This window comes from Mastigoproctus giganteus, chromosome 9 (genome assembly GCF_048544385.1).
Source record: "Mastigoproctus giganteus isolate SK-2022 chromosome 9, ASM4854438v1, whole genome shotgun sequence".
Taxonomy (NCBI): domain Eukaryota; kingdom Metazoa; phylum Arthropoda; class Arachnida; order Uropygi; family Thelyphonidae; genus Mastigoproctus; species Mastigoproctus giganteus.
This window is the reverse complement of record NC_143583.1, coordinates 190,287,026-190,313,711: the sequence shown is the minus strand read 5'-3', so window position 1 is coordinate 190,313,711 and position 26,686 is coordinate 190,287,026. Positions and strand designations below refer to the sequence as shown.

Below are 26,686 nucleotides of genomic sequence, written 5' to 3'. Positions count from 1 at the left end.
GTATGCAGTAAGGACATGATTTGACTGTCATCAGAAATCTTCCCCCCCCCACCCCAACTAACCAAGGCATTCTCACTGCTCCAGTTCTAATGATAATCCCTGTTAAAAAATGAATTAGTCCTAACAGCACTAAACTTGAATATTAAACTACAAACACAGTAATGCTATGTGATACAAGGATACACTGGTATCACCTAATACTACACTATTCCCAGCTAATATAACAATATATGTATTATAATATTTATAAAACACTACAATATTAATTATATTCCGTAGAACCTTGCAAAAAACATATTCAAGAAATATATGTATCGTCTAGATCTGTTTACAAACTTTGCATGACACTAATACTCTGATGACAACATCAGCATTTCAAATGGTGCATCTTGGGCACCTTACTTTATTAGCATGAGAAAACAATGATTTGGAACCGAAAACGTGACCTTTGAAAAAATGAGGATTCAGTAGCTTTGTCATTCAGCATCCCTAAAGAGTGACTGCCATTAATCTTGATGGATTTACTAATTTTTCTGTGGTAAACCATGGTTTATACAAAGCATCTTTTTTTTATTTCTTTTTTTATATCGACTGGCAATGGAAATAACTATTCACTATATTGTTTTCACTGTTGCACAGAAAATAATGTGCAAAAGTATCACTGATAAAAATTTAAATAATAAAGAACAGAACATGAAATTTTAAAACAAGTTGGTTAATGTACACAGCATGTTACATTTCAGGAGCATTACCAATTAATAATAATTCATGATTTGAAACTTATGAATAAACTGAAAGAATTTCATTTCTACACATTCACCACACTGTCCATTCATTCTTCCAATCATGGCAAAAACATAATATCCAGTGCTTCGGCTACAATAATGGGATATGGATAGCCTATCAGATATTTGAATTTGAAAGTGTCTGCAATTCTGCCCATTTAAATAGAAAGGGTGCAAGAATATTTGCTGATGCTATCGAGGCAGTTTTAGGTGGGTCAGAAAACTGCTAGCTTGGGGGGATACAAAGACGAATAGATTAACAGTAGCCACTGGCAGAGGTGAAAGTGATTCTTGCACTGCTTCTATTGGAATGAGCAAAAGCCTGGAAAACAAGATGCAGGATATTTCAGAGACTGCTGGGAGTCATTGTGGCGCAAGTAAACACATGGGTTGTGTTAGGGTAGCTAAGAATAGGAACAGGTGCACGTATACTTGTGTATACACCAATGCTAGGAGTTTAGTAAATAAATTTGATGAATTTGAGGTATTGCTCAAATCATCAAAGGCAGATATTGTTGGGATAACAGAGCCGTGGTGTCACACAGATATAAGGAATGCAGAACTGGAATTTGGGGAGTACAATGTATACAGAAAGGATAGAGAGGGAGGAGGGGGTTATGCTATTAGTTAAGAAACACATAAAATCCAAGGAAGTGAAGCCAGTCGACATCGCTGGACAGTGCAGTGTCGAGTAAGTTTGGTGTGACATAAGCATTGGGATTTCAAAATTGAGAGTAGGAGTGTGCTATAGGCCTAATGACTCTGATGAGTATAATAAGACACTGTACACGGAAAGAGAGTGGGCCAATAAATCAGAGAGTCTTATAATGGGGGAAATTTTAATTTCCCAGATATTAACTGGAATTTGTGGGTTGGTTACTCACACACTAGCAAGGCTTTTGTGGATTTATTGGATGATTGTTTTCTACATCAGCATGTTCGAGAGGCAACTAGAGGGAGTAATACTCTTGATTTGATTATCAGCAGTGATTCTTCATGAATTAAGAATCTGCAGATAAAGGAACCACTAGGTGGCAGTGATCACAGTGTGCTGAAGTGGGATTTACTCAAAGAGGTAACTACCATCAGGGGTAAATGGAAGGGTTTTTGCTTTCGTAAAGGTGACTACGATGGTCTGAGACAGTATTTAAATTCTATATAGTGGGACCACCTGATGATGTTACCAACAGCAAATTCAAAATGGGAAGCATTCAAAGAATTTATCTTGGAAGCTACTAAGCTTTACATACCAATTAAGAAATATTGTTCAAGGTTTAGACCTAAACGAATGTCAGATGAACTAATGAGACATATGGCAGAGAAGAAAAATGCATGGGATACATATAAATTAACACGTGACACAGAAGCCTATGATAGATATAAGTTGATCTGTAACCAAGTTACAAAGAAGGTTAGGCAGGCGAAAGCAGATTACGAGAAATCTTTGGCAAGGGATGCAAAGAAAAACAGCAAAGAGTTCTTTACTTATGCAAACTCTAGAAGGAAGGAGATTTGGTTGGTTTTTAGGAGCATTAGCAACTAAGGCCATATTGCTCCGGGATATGCGGTGGTCATTCCTTGACCTTTCCGCATCCTCCGTATTTGGTGGTGACGGGCTCGAATCCTGGTCTAATCAAGAAGCGTGTGCTGTGCACTGCTGCTCCATCCCACCTGGTTACGGAGGCGCCGAGGAAGGGGATGAATCAGATTGGTCCACTTGATATCGATGGTTCAACTGTTGATCCTGCTCAGGTAGCTAACAAACTAAATGAATATTTTGCATCGACATTCACACATGAGGAGTTATTCAGCGAGGGGAATGCCAGAGGTGTATTCAACTCTGGCAGTTAGCTAGATAATCTTGTAATAACTGAGAGTAAAGTGGAAAAGAATCTGTTGAAGATAAACACAAGAAAGGCACCTGGGCTGGACGGGATCTATCCAGTTATATTAAAGGAGGCAGCAAACCCTTAGCCATAATTATGAGAGCTTCCTTGGACTCAGGGAAGGTACTCATAGACTGGAGATGTGCAAATGTGACCCCAATTCACAAAGGAGGATCAAAGGCTGACACAAGTAATTACAGACCTGTGAGTTTAACTTCTCTTCCAGGAAAATTAATGGAGGCACTGGTTAAAGAAGCACTGCAGGATAATCTAGACAAGACTTCAGTTATAGCTCGGACATAACATGGTTTTGTTAAGGGAAAGTCTTGCCTGACCAATTTGATTCGATACTATGATGCAGTCACAAAAGAACCGGATGCAGGGAATAACTTTGTAATTATATACTTGGATCTTAGAAAGGCTTTCGATACTGTTGCACATGGAAGACTGCTGCACAAATTGGAGGCAAATTGCCTCCAATTTGTGCAGCAGGCAAATAAAGGGGTGGTTGAGGAGGAGAAGACAGAGAGTGGTAATCAATGGACACTGCTCATCGTGGACTAATGTTATTATTGTTTTCTGTATTTATAAATGATATTGATGATGGTATGTCAAGCTTAATGTCCAAGTTTGCAGATGATACAAAGGTTGGCAGGGTTGTTAAGGACACTACTGACGCTATGCTGCTGCAACAGGATCTGGAAAGGTTGAGCAGATGGGCTTAGAGGTTCAATGAAGTTTAACATTGCCAAATGTAAAGTACTACATATGGGAAACAGCAACCCCAGGGCAACTTATCAACTCTGTGGTACTACACTGACAGTGGTAGAGAATGAAAAGGACCTGGGGATAATTGTGCAGGCAGATATGAAGTTCTCTGAGCAGTGCAGTCGAGCTGCAAGAGTAGCTCATGGTGTCTTGTCAATGATATACAGGAATTTTTCTAGCAGGGATAAGGAGGTGATTATTCCCTTGTATAAGGCAATGGTCAGGCCACACCTTGAATACTGTATACAGGTCTGGAGGCCTCATTTCAAGAAGGATGTAGAGCTGCTGGAACGAGTACAGAGAAGTGCAACAAGATTAGTGAATGGAACAAAGGGTTGCTCTTACGAAGAAAGGCTTAAGTTTTGCAAATTACAGTGTCTGGAGACTAGGCACCGGAGAGGTGATCTGATAGAGGTGTATAAAGCCCTGTATGGTTTGAGCATGCTCAATGCCGATGGGATTCTTCCTCTTGCTCAGAATAATCACCTGAGAAGGCATAAATTCAGATTGAGGAAAGACAGATGTAGGATAGATGTGCGGAGATTTGCCTTTAGCCAGCGGGTAGTTGGTTGGTGGAACAGACCCATCCCTTGTTGTGCAAGTTGATAGCCTAAATAAATTAAAGGCTCAGCTGGACATGGAGGGGTGAAGTGGAAGTGTTTTTTTTTTTTTTTTTGGCTGATGCTGCATAAGCTTGCTTTCTTGTATCATATGCCTCTACTAATGCTAATATGTATAAAAAAAAATTAATAAAATAATAATTACTGCTGGATTTCATGAAAATTCATCTTCCGGAAATCAAGTTATTACACACAGATGGATGGACAGTGAAATTATATTTCTAGATTTTTATTAGTCTGATTTTAATTAAATTTGGGATGGCTTTACAAATCTTTTTATAAGTCTCAAATACAAAATTGCATGAAAATCCACCACTAAGAGCCAATTTATTACATACAGGTGGACATGGTGAATACACAGAGACATTATGCATATAGGTGATAACACACCTAAAAAGAAATAAAAAATATTGCATTTTTGTATATTAAATGTAAGTATAGTTGTGCAGCAACCTGTCTGCTATTTAAAAGAAATAAAAATTATCTGAGAAATGGTTCCAGAAGGTTGGTGAAATTATATACAGTGTGAGCAAACTCAAAGAGCAAATTACAGAAACTCCCAGACTTACGTAATACTCGACTTATGGAAATTCGACTTTATGTAAGTTTTTGCTGGCCAGTGCAAACTTAAAAAATTCGTGGAAACGTATTCTGCATCCCATAGGAATAAATGAAGGTATTGTGAAAATATTGTAATGTGAACCCAATAAACACCGTTTTTTTTTTTTTTTTTTTGTAATTCATTCCAAGTCCTTGGAAGTTGAAAATTTCACTATATTACTAAGCTATTTATTTCTCTAAAAGGTCATATTTATAATGGAAATTGCACTATCCTTTCATCATTATCATACATTCCCGTTATAAGAATCAATTTTGAACGCCTTTGTGATATTTTTCTAAAACACATTTCTGGATGTCAAGACCAAAAAACAATAAAAAACAATTTGCACTTTCCGATTTATTGGGCTTTTCTGTTAGTGGATCTAATTATAAACGGGTAGTAAACTCGATCTTATTCCATTTGTGATAATATCGATAACTGCAATTGTGTGGGTTTTTACACTATTATGGTGAAATGTGTTCCCCTTCACTGAAATATTCAATCATATAAAAAATAAATTTTCAGAAACTTCTCTTCATTCCTATTTACGTATTACAATGATGAAGGAAAAGCGACCAACGAAAAGCACAAGTGGTGGCAGTGCCAGGAAATGAAACAAAATTCATTTAAAAATGAAGATGAAAATGATTAAGTACAAAGAAAGACAAAGTTTGTCATCTATTGCAAGGGAATTAGGTCTCGCTGCTTTATCTAAAATATCTAAAATAGTGAATATATTATCTAAAATAGTGAATACTATTTTAAAGGACAGTGCGTGTATAAAAGAACATGTCAAATATCAATGCACCTAAGATCAACATTGATTACAAAACAGTGTTCAGGTGCTATTTCGAAGATCGAACAGCTGTTAACAATGTGGATGGAAAATCAGATTCAGAAGCAAGTGCCCCATTCAAGCAAAAGCAACAAGTATTTATAGAAATATTAAGGATATGTATGGCAAACCCAACCCAAGTTCGTGGCAAGCTACAAGTGGTTTAACAGGTTCAAGCATCGCACTGGTTTCCACAACATTAAAGTATGTGGTGAAGTCGCCAGAGCCGATTCTGCAGCTGCAGAGAAATTTTGTGATGTGTGGGAAAAAATTATTAATGAAGGCGGCTGTTCAACGCAGCAAATTTTTGACGTTAACGAGACTGCACTGTATTGGAAAAAAATGCCGGATTGAATGTACATTGCCAAAGAGGAAAATACAATGCCAGGTTTCAAGGCATCAAACGATAGGGTCAAACTCTTGATTGGAGCAATGCGGCAGGAGATCACAGATTAAAACCACTGCTTGTATACCATTTTGGAAATCCTTGTGCATTTAAGGGCATCAATAAAGCCACCCTACCCATGCATTTCCGATAGAACCAGAGAGCATGGATAACAATATCTCTATTTGAGAATTGGTTTAAATGCTGCTTCATTCCCAAGGTTGAAAAATATTGTAAAGACAACAATGTTCCTTTCACAATTTTGCTTCTATTAGATAATGTTCCTGATGATTTCAATTCGAATGTGGAAGATCTAGATGATTTCAATTCGAATGTGGGAGTCATTGCTACCACCAAACACGACTTCACTCATCGAAACTATGGATCAGGGTGTTATTTCGAATTTAAAAGCAAACTATTTAAACACATTTGCTCAGGCATTGTCTGCAGTAGATGATGAGAAAAATTTTAATTGAGAGACTTGGAAATCTTACAATCTTGGAAATGCATGGGTAGGGTGGCTTTATTGATGCCTTTAAATGCACAAGAATTTCCAAAATGGTACACAAGCAGTGGTTTTAATCTGTAATCTCCTGCCACATTAGCCCCAAGCAAGAGTGTGGCCCTATCTTAAACATTAATAAGGCCTGGGCAGAAATTACTAAAAGTTGTTTAAATGGTGCATAGAAGAAAATATGCCCACAGCACGTAAAGGCTACAAAGGATTTGAAAAAGATGAATCATACGAAGAGGTTACAGATAAGACTGTAAAGGTTGCAGAGCTACTTCAGTTGGAGGTTGATGCCAAAGACGTGGAGGAGTTAATAGAGGAAGAAGAGAAGGAATTATCTAACGAATAACATATTGACTTGCAGGCAGCAATAGTGAAAGAAGAAAATGCTGACGAAGCTCAAGATGAACCAAATGAGCAGCCAAGATGCTTCATTGCCAGAGAGATGGCAATGGCATTTCGTGAAATTGCATCGGCAATGGCGAGGTTTGAGAAGATGGATTCTGATAGCGAACGATTCTTAAAAGTTAAGAGGAGTGAATGATATGCTTGCTTGCTACAAAGAAATCTACGATGAAAAGAAAAAAGCCACTGTACAGTCATCCATTAATATGTTCTTTCATAAGATTGAGCGGCCAATCCCTTCTAAATCTCCACAGCCCTCAACTTCTGCAGTGGCGTACTTATCAGCTGAAGATGTCAATTCTTGCAACGATGCTCAAGAGGTAAAACTTACTGATGTTAAGCCTGTCTCCTCTCATTTTTTTGTAATTTTATAATTTTGAAATTGCACACTTTTGTAATTTTTCCTGCGCATGAGATAAAAAATTGAATTAATACAATAAATAATTCTATTTACATGTTCGTTGAACATTTCTTTTTGAATCAATCAATTTGGCAAGCACAGTTGAGAGTGCTACACAAACATGGGGGAAATTCCCAGCCTCCATAGTGTTCCGTGGAATGCAACCCTTATGTAAGTTGGGGAGTTCCTGTATTTGTAAATGAATAAACATTTGCAACTAGTATTTTCAGGACTTTTCAATGTTGACACTCTCTACTGTCTCTTGCTATTGCAAGAGACAGTAGAGAGTGTCAACCTAGTGTGGCTAACTTGTGAGAAACAAACAAAACACAGCTTGATTGACAGATACTAATCAAAATAAGACGTTGGAAAGTTTTAAACACTTGCACCGTTCTGTGTTCTGTATGCATAGTATGAATAAGTTTTTATATACAATCTTTCGAAGGGTATCTTAAGATACCCTTTGAAGAAACGACATGTGCTTAAACACAATTTAGACTGCAGCAAGTATAACCTTCTATTCCTCTTGCAGAACAGTTCCCAACTGAGCTACCAATATAAGATATGTTAGTCCGTTGGTCTGGCACTCACCCAATGTTCCAGTGCATCCCTTAGGTGTTCCATAGGATTCAAATTGGCACTCTGACATTCCAATTTTTTATGTACACGAACCATTCTTGAACAGCTCTAGCAGTATTACATAAGGCATTATCCTGTTAAAGCAAACACAGGTCTGTACCAAAGAATAGTCACATCATATGGATCACGGAATTGTCCAAAATGTTAAGATAGGTCTGCATTCATGATTAGCTGCCACTAAAGATCTTGGGTCATACCATGAGATTCATCACTACATTATCCACTTTAAGGAACAATTATAGCATGTGTAATGCTTAATTGTTCCATAGAGTGTAATGTGTAATTGGCAAAAGTGCTCATTGTGGTTGGTTGGTGATGTTTGGCTTATGTAAAGTGACCAGATCCTTAGTATTCCAATGTGCAACATCTGGTGGGGGAAATCTTACACCTTCCGACAGAAACAATATACACATTTTTTTTTAATTTATTTTTTTTTGTATATAAAAAAATATTCACATACAAATTTTAAATTAAATACATACAGTTCTTTGAACTAAAGCAAACACAGGTCTGTACCAAAGAATAGTCACATCATATGGAGCATGGAATTGTCCAAAATGTTAAGATAGGTCTGCATTCATGATTAGCTGCCACTAAAGATCTTGGGTCATACCATGAGATTCATCACTACATAGAATTCATATCCACTTTAAGGAACAATTATAGCATGTGTAATGCTTAATTGTTCCATAGAGTGTAATGTGTAATTGGCAAAAGTTCTCATTGTGGTTGGTTGGTGATGTTTGGCTTATGTAAAGTGACCAGATCCTTAGTATTCCAATGTGCAACATCTGGTGGGGGAAATCTTACACCTTCCCACAGAAACAATATACACATTTTTTTTAAATTTATTTTTTTTTGTATATAAAAAAATATTCACATACAAAATATAAATTAAATACATATAGTTCTTTGAACTAAACTTATAGAATAAAATATCACACTTCTTAAAAAAAAAAAACAAATATAGCCTATACAGTTGTGCCCCCCATCCTCCCCGTATCCGCTGATTCAGTTACCCACGGTTAACCACAGAAAAAAAACGAAAACACTTAACACATACTACTCGCGCTTCCAATATGATGCTTCCCTTTATTTTTTACAATGTCGCATATCGTTTTGTCACCAACATTATAATGGTTCTTTAGAGATTTAACAGATACACTATTTTCAAACTTCTGAATAATTTCAAGTTTTTGTTTAATTTGAAAGCACAACCCTTGCATTTGCCCATCATTTTCGCAATTTCTAAACAAAAAAAAAAAAAAAAACCCGACATCCCTGACATAAAATAACGAAAAAATAAAATTTGTCCTTTTGCGGTACAACGGAATACAACAATTGACGTGATGCACTAAATCAAACTAAACATTTGGTTTTTTTTTTTTTTTTTTGAGCGGTAGGTGGTTGTTGTTTGGTTTTTAGGAGCATTAGCAACTAAGGCCATATTGCTCCGGGGATATGCGGTGGTCATTCCCCGACCTTTCCGCATCCTCCGTATTTGGTGGCTCACGGGCTCGAACGCCAGTCTAATAAAGAAGCATGTGCTACACACTGTTGCTCCTGCCCACCTGGCTACGGAGGCGCCGAGCGGTAGGTGTGAAGATAGCAGGGGTACATTAATCACCCAATGACGACTTATAATGCCGGTTCTTGTCGCTTATTTACGACTTACAAAACATCTGTTTATACCTATTCTAGTTATTACTTGAATTTTATGATTTCTGGTTGATTTTTTTTTTTTTTAATTTGGAGTCTTGAAGTGTACCGGTTAATTCAATCCCGGTAAATCGAGAGTCTGCTGTACTTTATTATTACCGTATTTACTGTTGATAATGTACTACTGTGTGTTTAATTTATCAATTAAACTTTATTATACATATGTATGTACAAAAAAATCATGTTATATATGGGGTGAGCAGGTGTTTGCTTATATCCACAGTTTCAGCCATCCACGGTAGGTCTTGGAATGTATCCCCCACGGATACAAGCGTCATACCGTGTGTGTGTGTGTATTGGAGAGAGTGCCGGACCATATAGAGAAGTAGAGTACCAGGCCAGGGCAAAGTATGGCCCGTGGGCCGCATGTGGCCCGTCGCAAATAAATTTGTATATGTAATACATTATAGAATTTGTCAACTTGTAAACTGTTTTATCATCTCTGGATTGTTCAAATTGAGAATGAATTTGAAATTGTGCGCGAACCGGAGCGAGCCAACGGGCGCTTTTATAAGGGTATGATTTGCGATTATAAACTAACTGTGCAAAACTACGGTAACAGACAACCAGTGACGACGACGACAACAGCTTTGCTGCGGTGGCGGAGTAATAGGATAGGACTGCTGACCGGCCGCAGTTCCAATCTGTTTTCTCTGACAGTCATCCCGCAGTTAGTTTTTTTGCATTATCATCTTGGTGCCAGTAGCGATAAAAATAATATTTATGCCCTTTTAAAAATGAATAAAAAACAAAACATTCAACAAGAGCATCGTGTCTTCAATGAAGAGTGGAACACAATATTTTTTTGCTAACATAAATAACGAGACTATTTGTCTCATCTGAATTCATCTCATCTAAACATTCCGAATATGGTGCCAATTTAACTCCAGAAGCAAGAAAGACAACTGCTGATGGATTGATTCAAAATTTATTTAGACAACAAAATGTGTTTACGCGGCTAACTAAGGAACAAGAAGCTACGTAAGAAGCTAAGTAGAGGAAAGTTTTGTTATTTCTCATATAACTGCAAAAAGCAACGAGCTCTTTTGTGGAGGAGACTATATTAAAGAATGTATGACTGAAGCTTGTGGAATTATATGTCCTGACATTAAACACAAATTTGAGAATATAAGTTTATCTCAGCGAACCGTAGTAAGAAGAATTGAATGTATCGATACAAATTTGAATGAGCAATTATTATCAGTATTAGAATCCATAACATGATACTCAATAGCTCTCGACGAAAGTAACGACCAAAAGAATACTGCGCAGTTATTAATTTTCATACGTGGATGTTCCTCTAATTTTGAAATTATTGAAGAGCTTCTTTCAATGGAATCTCTTATAGACTAAACAACAGGAGCTTATATATTTGAAAAAGTTGAAAAATGCTTAACAAGATATAATTTACAATGGAACAAAATGGTAAGCGTAACAACTGACGGAGCACCAAGTTTGACAGGTAAAAATGTTGGAGCGTTAAAGAAAATTCAGGATAAAATTTGTGAAAATTATCCTGATTATAATTTAATTACAATTCATTGTATTATACATCAACAAGTATTATGTAAAAATGTGTTAAAAGTTGAACATGTCACATCTTGTATTATTAAACTAGTAAATTTAATACGATCAAGGGGGCCTGAAACACAGACAATTCGTTAATTTTCTTCAAGATATTGAATCCGAGTACACAGATATTCCTTATCATAAGCCAAATTCGATGGCTTAGCTTAGGAAAAGTTCTTCAGCAAGTATGGGATCTTAAAGATGACGTCGTTCTATTTTAAAACTGAAATATATTATGGACTTTCCCGAATTAACTGATAATAACTGGATTTCTGATTTTGCGTTTACCCTGGACATCGTGACACTCTTAAATACTTTCAATACCGTGTTACAAGGGAAAAATTTATACGCCCATGATATGGTAAAAAGTTTGAATGGATTTCAATTAAAACTCCAGTTGTTCCTTCGACATTTATTGATTAACAAGGTAGACCACTTTCCAACCATGAAGTTGCTGAAGATTCCAGAAAATAAATTTCAAAAATATTTTGAAATTATCAACGCTTTGAATGACGACTTTTCACAAAGATTTGGTGACTTCCGAAAAATTGAGACAAGTTTGGCAATAGTGCACGACCCATTTTCAATAGAAATTGATAGTGCACCGAGTGAACTACAGCTTCAGATTATAGATCTGCAAGGTATAAGGTATGTTCGTGTGAGACTGCATCTGGGATTTCTCCCATCTCCGCGTGTGTTTCACTGTATCAAGGACAGTACACTGTCAAGCCAGAGACTTGAAAGTGTGTGGGCTGTGTCTGTGCAGTGTGATTTGTTGTGCCCATTGTTTATCCGGCTTATTGGCCGCCAGGCCCCTAGTGGGGGCCCGACGTTGCCCATACCCTGCACGTGGAGGCTAGCCGGGTTATCCAGTATCACAACAAATTGCTCTGGCAGGTCCTGCCACCTAGTTTCCTGGGATTTCAGTGGCTAGGACTATTATAGATCTGCAATGTGATACCAATTTAAGAGAATTGCACCGTCGTGAGGAAATCTTTAAATTTTACAATACTTTTAATTTGGACAAATTCAACGAACTTAAAGATTTTGCCTGAAAAATGTTGGTTATTTTTGGATCAACCTACATATGTGAACAAACATTTTCCATCATGAATCTAAATAAAAATTCTTTATGATCTAGCATCACCGATGAACATTTACAAGCAGTTTTAAGAATCTCAACTACAAAATTAACACCCGAAATTAAAAAAATGTTAAAAGATGTAAAACAGTTCCATTCATCTCATCAAATTCTTGGTTGTTAGAGAATAATTTTTTTATGTTATATTTCTTCTTCATGATAACAAATAAATCTAAAAATAGTATTTTAAGTGCGGCCCACCTTCTTTTTGAATTCCTATTGTGACCCTTCTGCCCAAAAGTTTGCCCAGGCCTGATCTATACAGTACAGAAAACATGCTGAGCTTGCCCCAGGACAACTAATGCAACAGCTATAGGGGCTTACAGTAAAACAAAGACACACGTTTAGAATAGAATAGAATACAATACAATTAATAGAAAGAAAAATTGTTGACATATGTAGTTAAAATTAAATACACATAACTGGCGTGACTTGGCTATCACTAAATTCTCGAGATTAGCTAATGCATGAGAAACTGCAGTTCAATACATAAAGATCAGAGTTACCTGATGAAGTATGTGCTTCCTTACACATCGAGACTGTAAAGTCTAGGTGAAAGGAGAGAAAGGATGTAACATTATGGTTATATTTAGTTCGGTGGAGATTTTTTAGTATGAGTTTAGCCATTTGTGACGGAAGAGCTTTGTTATGGGCTATTAAGACTGGGTCTATGTTCAGACCATTGACAAAGAACAGAGTGTTGAAAGGACTAGAGCCTTTCGATTAAATGGAGTCGAGTTAGTAAAGGAGCTAGTGTTGGTTTGGATCGTGCTGCTTTCCTGGGGATTCTCCAAGCACCAATTGAACAAATGCTAACTCAAGTTAATAGCGTAGCTTAATTTTTACGGTACGAGTCAATCTAAATCGGTATTTTAAGAAATTCTACAAATCATTCAATTGACAAATGCTAACTTATTGTGATTTTTGCTTGTAGAGCAGCTGTCTTCATTTTGAAATATTATATTTTAAATCAGGAAAAGTATCCCCTGTGTTACACTACACGGCGAACAGCATTCAGTACATGAACTGAGAAAAATAGTTATTAGAAGTGGGGGAGAGGAAAAAAAAAAACTTATTAGAGGAGTCATATTTTTAATCGATTTTCATTTTTATTTAGTGAAAAAAAGTTGTGTTTTTTTTTGTGAAATAATACTAATAATAAAAGTAAATATTTTTTTTAACAATAAAAACAAGAGAAATTAAATATAATTAAATATATTTTTCTGCTGAGTGAATTTTTCTTAATAATTCTTCATTATTTTGTAGGGTTGCTTTCAGCATTTCTATGGTCAGTTGGTTTTTTTTTTTTTTTTTTTTTGTTGACATCAACAACTTATTTACTAACCAAAAAAAAAAACTCTTTCCATTGTACGTCCAGGCAAACATAATGCCAGGAATATGCCATAATGCGACAATGATTTGCATCATGTTTGATGCAAATGTTATGGTGGCTATATGTCCAATCCGGGACATCACACTGACCCAGCATCTCGACCAGCTGGGTCAGTGTGACTAGAAAACAGAAGCCAGCTGGAGTTATGAACATTAAAATCACCAAGGAAAATTACTTGACTGTTAGGAAAGTTTGACAGGAGAAAGTCAAGTTGCAAAGAGAGGAAGTCGAGGAGCTCTAATTGATTAAGGCGCCTCCGTAGCCAGGTGGGAAGGAGCAGCAGCAACAGTGCGTAGCACATTCTTCTTGATTAGACCAGGGTTCGAGCCCATCACCACCAAATATGGAGGATGCAGAAAGGTCAGGGAATGACCACCGCATATCCTGGAGCAATATGGCCTTAGTTGCTAATGCTCCTAAAAAAAAACCAAAATCACAAATCAAAATCTAATTGATTAGTGGAGTTGGGAGAATGGTAGAGATAACAGATGAATTTGAAACAATGAGGTAGAGAGCCAGAGAAGATTGAAAAGAGGAGATTCCAAATTACCAAGTCTCTAACACGAAATATTAGAACGAACATATGCACAAGTACCACCTTTGAGGCAAAAGGAATCATACAGTGAATCATATGGGCAAATGACATTAGCAGTAGTTGAATCAACTGATAACTGAGATTCTGTCAGAAAAAGTACACAGGGTTTGGCAGACTGCAAGTGGAAATGGACATCGTTGAAATTAGAATTGCGACCACATATATTTGTGGAATGAACTAGGAAGTGTTTGGGAGGTTTACATCTTTTCACAGATAAGCTTACTCTATTAATTTGACAATTCATAGTGTATTCAATAGTAAGAAAAGTGGGGGAGAACATGCTGTATGAAGTAATGAAATTTTTGGATATGGCGTACACATGGTAAGAATATACCCAGATCCTTGACATAATGTGGCCTCGACAATGTGGCAACGTTACATCAAAGAAAAGTGGGGGGGAGGACATGCTGTATGAAGTAATGAAATTTTTGGATATGGCGTACACATGATAAGAAAGTAAGTAACCTGAAACTATAAATGAACAGAGTATCAGCATTTGTCCAGTACCAATACCATTATTAAAGTAAAATGCCAAATAGTCGTAAACACGGTGGCAGTCACATGACAGGTTCTCGCCCCATCCCCAATATCCATAGAATACCAGAAGAAAATTGTTTCAGGAACTACTGCAGTAAAGGTTTTACTATATTTAGGAAGTTAAAAATATTTTCATATTTTTAATGATTAACTGATAGTTAATGATGGAAATTTTATTTTCAAGGGTCAACTGTCATCTGACTCACCACCATCAGTAGGTTAAATTTAACTGAAAGTTAAAAAATGCTTAATATTTTGTCACTCATTATCATCTTTACCTAATCCTCTTCCAGCAATATCAGTAGCAATGAGAACTACATGATTCTTCCTGCAGAACTCATCATAGATAGCCATTCTTCGTTGTTGATGTAATGTACCGTATAAAGCCATCACACTTAATCCCGGTCTCAAGTGACAAAACATGTCATATGTATATTTGACCTATATTAAAAACAAATATTTTTTAATTCTACATATCAGATTAAAACAGATAGAGGTAAAAACTATCTTAAAGAAAATCTAAAATAAAAGAAAAGAAAGAATAAATTTATAGCTCTTTGTTAGTATAATATTGATCAATTTAAGATACTATCATCTCCCTCAATTATTAGTATTAGTAGTGGCAAGATTATAGAGTATCAGTGCAAAAAAATACCCATTTCCCAACATCACATGTTCATCCCCTCTAAGAACTGTCTAATTCTTCCATAAACTTATTCAAACACTCCACTTCCATAACACTAGATGGCAATTTGTTCCAAAAATAACTACCTGCTGGCCGAAGGCAAATTTCCACACATATATCCTACCTCAAATTAAATTTATGCCAGTAGCATGGCAAACCAGTACAGCAAAAAAATAAACTATACTAATGAAACAAAACAAAGGGGGGGGGGGGGGGGGTGGGGGGAATAATCAAGAAAAGTGCACTGTAGAAGGAACATGCCTAAATATACCAAATAACCAAAGAATAATTTTAAAAAAAGCCAATTAATTAAAATTAGTGGCATCCCTTGTGGAACCAGGTCCAAATTATGTGAAATATCACAAAAGATGGAGACACAAACTATCTACAATACTGGACCAAAAGAACAAAAATAAAATAAAATAGACTGACGATTATGCCCCATCTTGAGAGAGGACCACAAGGCCAATAATAGTCAGGGAATCACTACATTTCAAACATTAGACAAATCCACGCAAAGAAAAAAAATTTCCAAAGACAGAACCGCAATGCAATGAATTTGAATAACAGTGGTCATTTTGTAGTGGAAAAATAATAAGATAGAAAGCCAAGCACTCACATGGCAACACCATACCAATGACAAAATGACCACTGAACGAAAATATATAGGAAAAAATTTGGACTATACAGAGCAGTACGAGAGGAATGTTAGCATATTATCTCACTAAATAAATAAATTTTCTGTTTATACTCCGGGATGACCAACCGGTCAGAGGAGTTCACAAGATAGACAGAATACAAGAAACAGCACCGTATTGAGCAGTCATGGGCTTGAACCCCAGTCACTCAAGGCACGTGTACTTATGCACCCGCGCACCTGACCACTAGGCTACGGCGGCCTTACTATCATGTGAAATAAACTGTAAAGTTTAACATATAATTGAAAAGAATATGAAGAAAATAAAAATAAAATTAGAATCACAAAGATCAATGGCAACATTAATGCATATTTCACTGAATGCTACATACAAAAAACTAAAATTAAACATATCCTAGTAGCATGGAAAACCCAGTAGAGCGAAAAACTAAACTACACGAAACAAAAAGAAAAAATAAATGGTACTGATTAAGTAATAATCATGTATGATATTAATTATATATGTACAGTATTGATTCTTGATCATATTTTCTTCTAGTGTGAAGTATAAAAATATAAATATAGAAATAAGGGTAGAAATGGGATAGAAATATAATCATTTGTTAGATAAATTAAGAGGGATACAATTATAGCAATCATAGTCTGGAGAGAAATGATGTAAGGAAGAGGTATTGATTGGAGTGACTGAAATTAAATATTGACGTATCGTATGGCTTGGTTAAGTAAGTAATCTGTAAGTCTTAATGGTAGAGGAGTCACAAGTTGATGTAGCATTAGCAGAGGCATGTGATGCAAGAAAGAAGACATAGAGCATCAGCAAAATAAAAAATCCCTTCCCATTTCACCCATCCATTCGCTCCAAATGTTTGTCTACTTCTGCCTTGATTTTATTTAAGCTGAAAACTTCCACAATGACATATAAAGGTTTGTTCCAGCAATTAACCACTGCTAGCTAAAGGCAAATTTCCGTATATCTATTCTACAGCTGTCTTTCCTCAATTTGAATTTATGTCCTCTCAGGCAAGAGAAAGAATCTCATCAGAACTGAGCTTGCTCCACCCAATTAAGGCCTTATTTACCTCAATCAGATTACCTTGCAGGTGCCTAGTCTCCAGACACTGCAACTTGCCTTTCTTCATAAGAGAAACCCTTTGTTCCCTCTCACCAATCTCATTGCCATTCTCTGTACTCGTTCCAGCAGCTCTACATCCTTCCTAAAATGAGGCCTCCAGACCTGTACTCAAGGTGTCGCCATTGCCTTATAGAAGGAGATAATTATCCCCTTATCCCTCCTAGAAAAATTCCTGTATACAAAGTATCACTGACAAGACGCAATGAGCTACTCTTGCAGACTGTCTGCACTGCTCAATTACCCCTAGGTCTTTTTCATTCTCCACTACAATGAGTGTAGTTCCACACAGTTGATATGTTACTCTGGTTTTACTGCTACCCACATACAGTACTTTACATTTGTCTTTACAGGTTAAACTTCAGTTGACACCTCTCAGCCCATCTGCTCAATTTCTCTAGATCCTGTTTCAGTAGCATACTGTCATTAGTGTCATTAACAAACCTGCCAACCTTTGCATCTTCTGCAAACTTAGACAGTAAGCCTGATATACCTTCATCAATATCATTAATAAATACAGAAAATAACAATGGTCACAACACCGAAAACTGGGAGACTCCACTAATAACATTCTGTCTTCTCTGAATCAACCATCCCTTTATCCATAGCAGCAATTTGCCCTTAATGCCATACTGCTCCAATTTTCACAGTAGTCTTCCATGTGCAACAGTACCAAAAGCTTTCCTAAGATTCAAGTATATGATATCAAAATTATTTTTTGCATCCAGTTCCTTTGTGAACACATCATAGTATCCAATTAAATTGGTCAGACAAGACTTCCCCTTAACAAACCCATGCTCTGTCCAAACTATAACTGAAGTCTTGTCTAGATGATCCTGCAGTGCTTCTTTAACCAGTGCCTCTATTAATTTCCCCGGAACAGAATTTAAACTAACAGGTCTCTAATTACTTGTGTCACCCCTTGATCCTGCTTTGTGAATTGGGATGACATTTGCACATCTCCAGTCCATGGGGACCTCCCCTGAGTCCAAGGATGTTCTCATAATTATGGCTAAGGGTTTGTTTATTTCCTTTGCTGCCTCCTTTAATATAACTGGATGGATCCCATCCACCACAGGTGCCTTTCTTGATGTTTAACTTCAACAATTTCTCCTCCACTTTGCTCTCAGTTATTACAAGATTATCTAGCTTACTGCCAGAGTTGAATACACCTCTGGCATTCTCCTCCCTGAATAACCCCTCATTTTTAAATATAGATGCAAAATACTTATTCAGTTTGTTAGCTACAAGAGAAGGATCATCAACAGTTGAACCATCGATATCAAGTGGACCAATCTGATTCATCCCCCTCCTGTTAGAGTTTACATAAGTAAAGAACTCTGCTGTTTTTCTTTACATCCTTTGCCAAATATTTCTCAAAATCTGCTTTTCCCTGCCTAACCTTCTTTGTGACTTGATTACAGACTACCTTATATCAACCATAGCCTTCTGTGTCACCTGCTAATTTATATGTCTGAGGTATATATCATCATTCTTCTCTTTATTGGTGATTCCTTTCTACTTTTCTCTTTCTCTCTCTCTCTCTGTGGGTAACTCGGGAATTTTTTTTGGCTGGTGCAGCACAAGCCTCAGACTTTCTTGCAACATATGCTTCTTGAAAGGGTGCAAAGACGGGTAATTCGCCTGGTGAGATCGGCAAAAGGGATCCTTATGAAGAAAGACTTCGAATATGTGGGTTGCAGAGTTTGGAAACTAGACACCATAGAGATTTGATTGAGGTGTTTAAGGCTCTGAGAGGTATCAGTAAAATGAATGAGGACGAAATTTTCAAGATTATAAATGATGCTAGAACTAAAATTCAAGTTAGGGACAAAAATTCAAGTTAGGGGGATAAATGTTTAGATTGGACTGCAGGAAGTTTTATTTTAGCCAGCGAGTTATAAATTACTGGAATAAGTTGCCTGGTAGAGGCTGACAGTTTGGGCAATTCAAAGGTCATCTGGATAGTACCCTATCGCATAGGATGATAGATTTAATTTTCTTTTCTTTTATTAATTATTATTATTATTTTTTTTTTTTATCATTGTTTTATTCGGTTTTTTTCTTTTTCTTTTTTTTTTTGGCTGGTGCAGCATAAGCCATAGGCTTTTTGCACCAAGCAGCAATTACTAATACCAATACTATAATGTATCCCACGCATTTTTATTCTTTGCCACATGTCTCATTAGTTCATCTGACATCCATTCAGGCCTAAACCTTGAGCAATATTTCTTAGTTGGTATGAAAAGCCTAGTAGCCACCAAGTTTAATTTTTTGAATGCTTCCCATTTAGAATTTGCTGTTGGTAAAATCATCAGTTGGGTTCACCGTACAGAAGTTAAAAACTGTCTCAGACCACCATAGTCACCTTTATGAATGCAAAAACCCTTCGCTTTAACCCCTGATGGCAGTTACCTCTTTGAGTAAATCCCACATCAGCATGCTGTGATCATTGCCACCCAGTGGTTCCTTTATCTGAAAATTCTTAATGCATGAAGAATCACTACTGATAATCAGCTCAAGGGTATTATTCCCTCTGGTTGCACCCAAACATGTTACTGTAAAAAACAATCATCCAATAAATCCACAAAGCCTTGCTAGTGTGTGAATGACCAACCCACAAGTTCCAGTCAATATCTGGAAAATTAAAATCCCCCATTATAAGACAATTTGATTTATTGGCCCGCTCGATTTCTCTGTACAGTTGTTCATTATACCCCTCAGAGTCATTTGGCCTATAACACACTCCTACTCTCAGTGCTTTCCCAGTGCTTATGTCACACTAAACTGACTCAACACTGCACTGTCCACACTTCCTTAGATTTTATGTGTTTCCAAACTAATAGCATAACCCCTCCTCCTTTCCTATCATTTTGTCCTTTCTGTACACATCGTACTCCCCAAATTCCATTTCTGCATTCCTTATATCTGTGTGACACCATGTCTCTGATACCCCAACAATATCTGCCTTTGATGTTTTGACCAATACCTCAAATTCATCTCCTAGCATTGGTGTACACGCAAGTATATATGCACCTGTTCTTATTCTTAGCTACCCTAACACAGCCCATGTATTTACTTGTTCTATGATGACTCCCGGCAGTTTTTGAAATTCCCCACACCTTGTTTTCCAGGATGCTGTTCATTCGAACAGAAGCAGTGCAAGAATCACTTTTACCTCTGCCAGCAGCTACTGTTAATCTATTAGTTCATGTATCTCCCTAAGCTAGCAGTTTTCTGGCTCTGGCCCACCTAACACTGCATCAAAAGCATTGGCAAATATTTTTGCACCCTTTCTATTTATGTATATCCCATCTGTGCTTGTTAACAGGAGAGACCAGGCTGAGAAAAATTCTATCCCATGAGCCTTGCACAATCACTCCAGGGTTGAATTGATTGACAAGGCTCTTATCAAATATCCCCTCCTATCGCTTCTGGGCAGAATTGCAGACACTTTCAAATTCAACTCCAATTCGCAGTTACGTTATATGAATTTGGTACCTCTTATCAAGTTTAAGTTATAATGTTACGTTTGTAAAATATGAGTGGTTATATGTATTACGTTAAAATGTTACATTTGTAAAATCTAAGTAGTAATGACAGATAATAAATTTAACTATCTATTGCCATCACATGGTTCAAAATCTCACGCAAGTTATATATGCCAAATCACTGTTTCTAAAAGCTCTACAAATATTACTATTTTACGTTACGATCTACATGACAAGTTAAATTATTAAAACACGTAAGTAGTGCTATAATTTATAGTTATAATCGTCTGCTGATACAGATTACACTGCTAGAAGTTACGCAGAAACTTCCAGTATACATTGATACAAAAACAAAGGTGGAAGATTTGAATGCTATTGTCTATTCGATTAAAATTTAGATGGGTTCCCATATCCAAAATGGCGGTGAGGAATAGAGGTCAAAAGCAATGATGATCTATGGGCGTGACTCCACCCCCTGACTGCTTTCACCCTCTTCTCCACGACAGCATGTTACAGGCGGATGTCATGTGATATAAAATGGAGGATCGGAACCGGAAATAAAGAAAAAGGACTGAAAAAATTACAATATTTTTAAAAAAGTAATAAACATGCACATTATTTGGGATCACTATATGTCAGGGATGGGATACACTTAAATAGAAAGGGTGCAAAAGTGTTTCCTGATGGTGTCAAGGCAGCTTTAGGTGGGTTGGAAAAATGCTAGCTTTGGGGATTCACAGACTAAAAGGTTAAAAGTAGCCACAGGCAGAGGTGAAGGTGATTCTTGCACTGCTTCTATTGGAATGAGCAGCAGCCTGGAAAACAAGATGCAGGGTATTTCAGAGACTGCTGGGAGTCATTGCAGTACAAGTAAACACATGGGTTGTGTTGGGGGTAGCTAAGAATAGGAACAGGTGCATGTATATTTGCATGTACACCAATGTTAGGAGTTTAGTAAATAAATTTGATGAATTTGAGGTACTGCTCAAAACATCAAAGGTAGATATTGTTGGGATATCAGAGATGTGGTGTCACACAGATATTACGAATGCAGAATTAGAATTTGGGAGTACAATTTGCACAGAAAGGTTAGGAAGGGAGGAGGGGGGAGGGGTTATGCTGTTAATTAAGAAAAACATAAAATCTAAGGAAGTGCATTCAGTTGACATAGATGAACAGTGCAATGTTGAGTCAGTTTGGTGTGACATAAGCACTGGGAAAGCAAAAATAAGAGTTGGAGCATGTTATAGGCCTAATAACTCTAATGAGTAAAATGAAAAATTGTACAGAAAAATAGAGTGGGCTAGTAAATCAGAATGTCTTATAATGGGGGATTTTAACTTCCCAGATATTGACTGGAACTGGTGAGTTGGTCGATGCACACTAGCAAGACTTTTGTGGATTTATTGGATGATTGTTTTCTGCAGTAGCATGTTCCAGAGGCAATCAAAAAGGATAATACTCTTGATCTGGTTATCAGAAGTAATTATTCTTGTAATAAGAATTTGCAGATAAAGGAACCACTAGGTGGCAGTGAACACAGTTTACTGATGTGGGATTTACTTAAAGATATAATTACCATCAGGAGTAAAGGGAAGGGTTTTTGCTTTAGTAAAGGTGACTACAGTGTTCTCAGACAGTTTTTAAATTCTGTACAGTGAAATCAACTGATTGATTGAAAAAAAGCGTGAATTAGGGTTGAATTTGAATGTTTCTTCAATTCTGCCCAGACACAATAGGAGGGAGTATATGATGAGAGCTTTGTCGATCAATTAGGCCCTGGAGAGATTGTGCAAGGATCAAGGGGTAGAATTTTTCTCAGGCTGGTCTGAGCTTGTTAACAGGAGAGACTGCTTCTACAGGGATGGAATACACTTAAATAAAAAGGGTGCAAGAATATTTACTGATGCTATCGAGGCAGTGTTAAGTGGATCAGAAATACACAGACTAATAGATTAACAGTAGCCGCTGGCAGAGGTGAAAGTGATTCTTGCACTGCTTCTATTGGAATGAGCAACAGCTTGGAAAACAAGATGCAGGGGATTTCAGAGACTGCTGCCGGTACAAGGAAACACATGAGTTGTGTTAGGGTAGCTAAGAATAAGAATAAGTGCATGTACACCAATGCTAGGAGTTTAATACATAGATTTGATGAATTTGAAATATTGGTCAAAACATCAAAGGCAGATATTGTTGGCATATCAGAGACGTGATGTCACACAGATATAAGGAATGCAGAAATGGAATTTGGGGAGTACAATGTGTAGAGAAAGGATAGACAGGATAGGACAGGAGGAGGAGTTATGCTATTAGTTAATAAATAAATCAGATTGTCTTATAATGGGGGATTTCAATTTCCCTGATATTGAAAACAATCATCCAATGGATTTATTGGATGATTGTTTTCTATATCAGCATGTTCAGGAGGCAACTAGAGGGAGTAATACTGTTGATGATTATCAGTAGTGATTCTTCATGCATTAAGCATCTGCAGATAAAGGAACCACTAGGTGGCAGTGATCACAGTGTGCTGAAGTAGGATTTATTCAAAGAGGTAACTACCATCAAGGGAAAAGGGAATGGATGTTGCTTTCGTAAAGGCGACTACGGAGGTCTGAGGCAGTATTTAAATTCTATACGGTGTGACCAACTGATGTTACCAACAGCAAATTCAAAATTGGAAGAATTCAAAGAATTAATCTTGGAAGCTACTAAGCTTTACATACCAACTAAGAAATATTGTTCAAGGTTTAGGCCTAAATGAATGTCAGATGAACTAATGAGACACGTGGCAGAGAAGAAAAATGCATGGGATACATATAAATTAATGAGTGGCAGGGAAGCCTACGATAGATATAAGCTGGTCTGTCACAAAGCAGGTTAGGCAAGCAAAGGCGGATTATGAGAAATCTTTGGCAAAGGACGCAAAAAAAAAAAAAAAAACAGCAAAGAGTTCTTTACATATGTAAACTCTAGAAGGAAGGGGATGAATAAGATTGGTCCACTGGATATCGATGGTTCAATTTTTGATGATCCTGCTCAGGTGGCTAACAAACTAAATAAGTATTTTGAATCTACATTCACACATAAGGATAGGGAGGAGAATGCCAGAGGTGAACTAAACTCTGGCAGTGAGCTAGATGATTTTGTAATAACAGAGGAAAGCAGGAGAAATTGTTGAAGATAAACATAAGAAAGGCACCTGGGGTGGATGGGATCTATCCAGTTATATTAAAGGAGGCAGTAAAGGAAGTAAGCAAGCCCTTAGCTATAATATTGAGAGCTTCCTTGGACTCGGGGGAAGTACCGATGGACAGGAAATGTGCAAATGTGACCCCAATTCACAAAGAAGGATCAAAGGGTAACACAAGTAATTATAGACCTGTTAGTTTAACTTCTGTTCCAGGGAAATTAATGGAGGCACTGGTTAAAGAAGCACTTTTTTTTTTTTTTTTTAGGAGCATTAGCAATTAAGGCCATATTGCTCCGGGATATGCGGTGGTCATTCCTTGACCTTTTCGCATCCTCCGTATTTGGTGGTGATGGGCTCGAACCCCGGTCTAATCAAGAAGCGTGTGCTGCGCACTGCTGCTCCTTCCCACCTGGCTACGGAGGCGCCCTTTTAAAGAAGCACTGCAGGATCATCTAGACAAGACTTCAGTTACAGGGCAGACATAGCATGGCTTTGTTAAGGGGAAGTCTTGCCTGACCAATTTGATTGGGTACTATGATGCAGTCACAAAAGAAATGGATGCAGGGAATAACTTTGATATTATATACTTGGATCTCAGAAATGCTTTGGATACAGTTACACATGGAAGACTGCTGGACAAATTGGAGCAGTGTGGCATTTGAGGCAAATTGCTGCTATGGATAAAGGGGAGGTTGAGGGGGGAAAACAGAGAGTAGTAATCAAAGGATACAGCTCTTCGTAGACGAATGTTATTAATGGAGTCCCTCTGGGTTCAGTGTTGGTCCATTGTTGTTTTCTTTATTTATAAATGATATTGATGATGGTATATCAGGCTTAATGTCCAACTTTGCAGATGATACGAAATTCTGCAGGGTTGTTAATAACACTAATGACAGTACACTGCTGCAACAGGATCTAGAAAAGTTGAGCAGATGGGTTGAGAGGTGGCAAATGAAGTTTAACATTGACAAATGTAAAGTACTACATATGGGAAGCAGTAATCCCAGAGCAAAGTATCAATTTTGTGGAACCACACCGACAGTGGTAGAGAATGAAAAGGACCTGGGGGTAATTGTGCAGGCAGATATGAAGTTTTTTAAGCAGCGGAGACGGTCTGCAAGAGTAGTTCATGGTGTCTTGTCAATGATATGCAGGAATTTTTCTAGCAGGGATAAGGAGGTGATTATCCCCTTGTATAAGGTAATGGTCAGGCCACACCTTGAGTACTGTATACAGGTCTGGAGGCCTCATTTTAAGAAGGATGTAGAACTGTTGGAACGAGTACAGAGAAGGGCAATAAGATTAATGAATGGACCAAAGTTTTGCTCTTATGAAGAAAGGCTTAAGTTTTGCAGATTATAGTGTTTGGAGACTAGGCACCTGCGAAGTGATCTAATTGAGGTGTATAAAGCCTTGAATGGTTGAGCATGCTCAATGCTGATGGGATTGTTCCTCTTGCTCAGAAAAAAATTGCCCGAGGGGGCATAAATTCAAATTGAGGAAAGACGGTTATAGGATAGATGTGCGAAAGTTTGCCTTTAGCCAGCGGGTGTTTGATTGCTGGAACAAACACCCATCTGTCATTGTAGAAGTTGATAGCTTAATCAAATTCAACGCAGAACTTGACAAACATTTGGAGTGAGTGGATGGATGAAATAAGGGGTTTTTTTTTTTGGCTGATGCTATATAAGCTTTCTTTCTTGCATCATGTGCCTTTGCTAATGCTAATCACTACTGATAATCAGATCAAGAGTATTACTCCCTCTAGTTGCTTCCCAAATATGCAAATGTAGAAAACAATCATCCAATAAATCCACAAAAGCCTTGCTAGTGTGTGAGTGACCAACCCACAAATTCCAGTCAATATTCGGGAAATTAAAATCCCCCATTATAAGACTGATTTGCTGGCCCATTCTATTTCCCTGTAAAGATTTTTATTATACTCATCAGAGTCATTAGGCCTATAACACATTCCTAGTCTCAATTTTGATCTTCCAGTGCTTATGTCACACCAAACTGACTCGACACTGCGCTGTCCAGCGATGTCGACTGGCTGCACTTCCTTGGATTTTATGTGTTTCTTAACTAATAGCATAACCCCTCTTTCCTGTACACATTGTACTCCCCAAATTCTAGTTCTGCATTCCTTATATCTGTGTGGCACCACGTCTCTGATATTCCAACAATATCTGCCTTTGATGTTTTGACCAACACCTCAAATTCATCAAATTTATTTATGAAACTCCTCTTAGCATTGGTGTATATGCAAGTATAATGCACCTGTTCCTATTCTTAGCTACCCTAACACAACCCAAGTGTTTACTTGTACCGCAATGACTCCCAGCAGTCTCTGATATCCCCTGCATCTTGTTTTCCAGGCTGCTGCTCATTCCAATAGAAGCAGTGCAAGAATCACTTTCACCTCTGCTAGCAGCTACTGTTAATCTATTAGTCTGTGTATCCCCCCCCAAGCTAGCAGTTTTCCGACCCACCTAACACTGCCTCGATAGCATCAGCAAATATTCTTACACCCTTTCTATTTAAGTGTATCCCATCCCTGTAAAAGCAGTCTCTCCTGTTAACAAGCACATACCAGGCTGAAAAAAATTCTACTCTTGAGCCTTGCACAACCTTTCAAGGGCTGTTATTTGTTATTTAGTTTTTAGGAGCATTAGCAACTAAGGCCATATTGCTCCGGGATATGCGGTGGTCAACCCTGACCTTTCCGCATCCTCCGTATT

At 37.4% G+C, this 26,686-nt stretch overlaps 1 protein-coding gene across 2 annotated transcripts in view; it reads right to left on the bottom strand.

The window, feature by feature from the left end:
• The window catches only part of LOC150080972 (putative ATP-dependent RNA helicase DDX10), a 274,251-nt gene that overhangs the window by 95,124 nt on the left and 152,441 nt on the right, over positions 1-26,686 (bottom strand). For both annotated transcript variants that reach the window (XM_090381935.1, XM_090381936.1), the window contains one exon: positions 15,068-15,230. In XM_090381935.1, the coding sequence (XP_090238061.1) occupies positions 15,068-15,230 (163 nt within the window). The remainder of the gene's footprint in view (positions 1-15,067; positions 15,231-26,686) is intronic.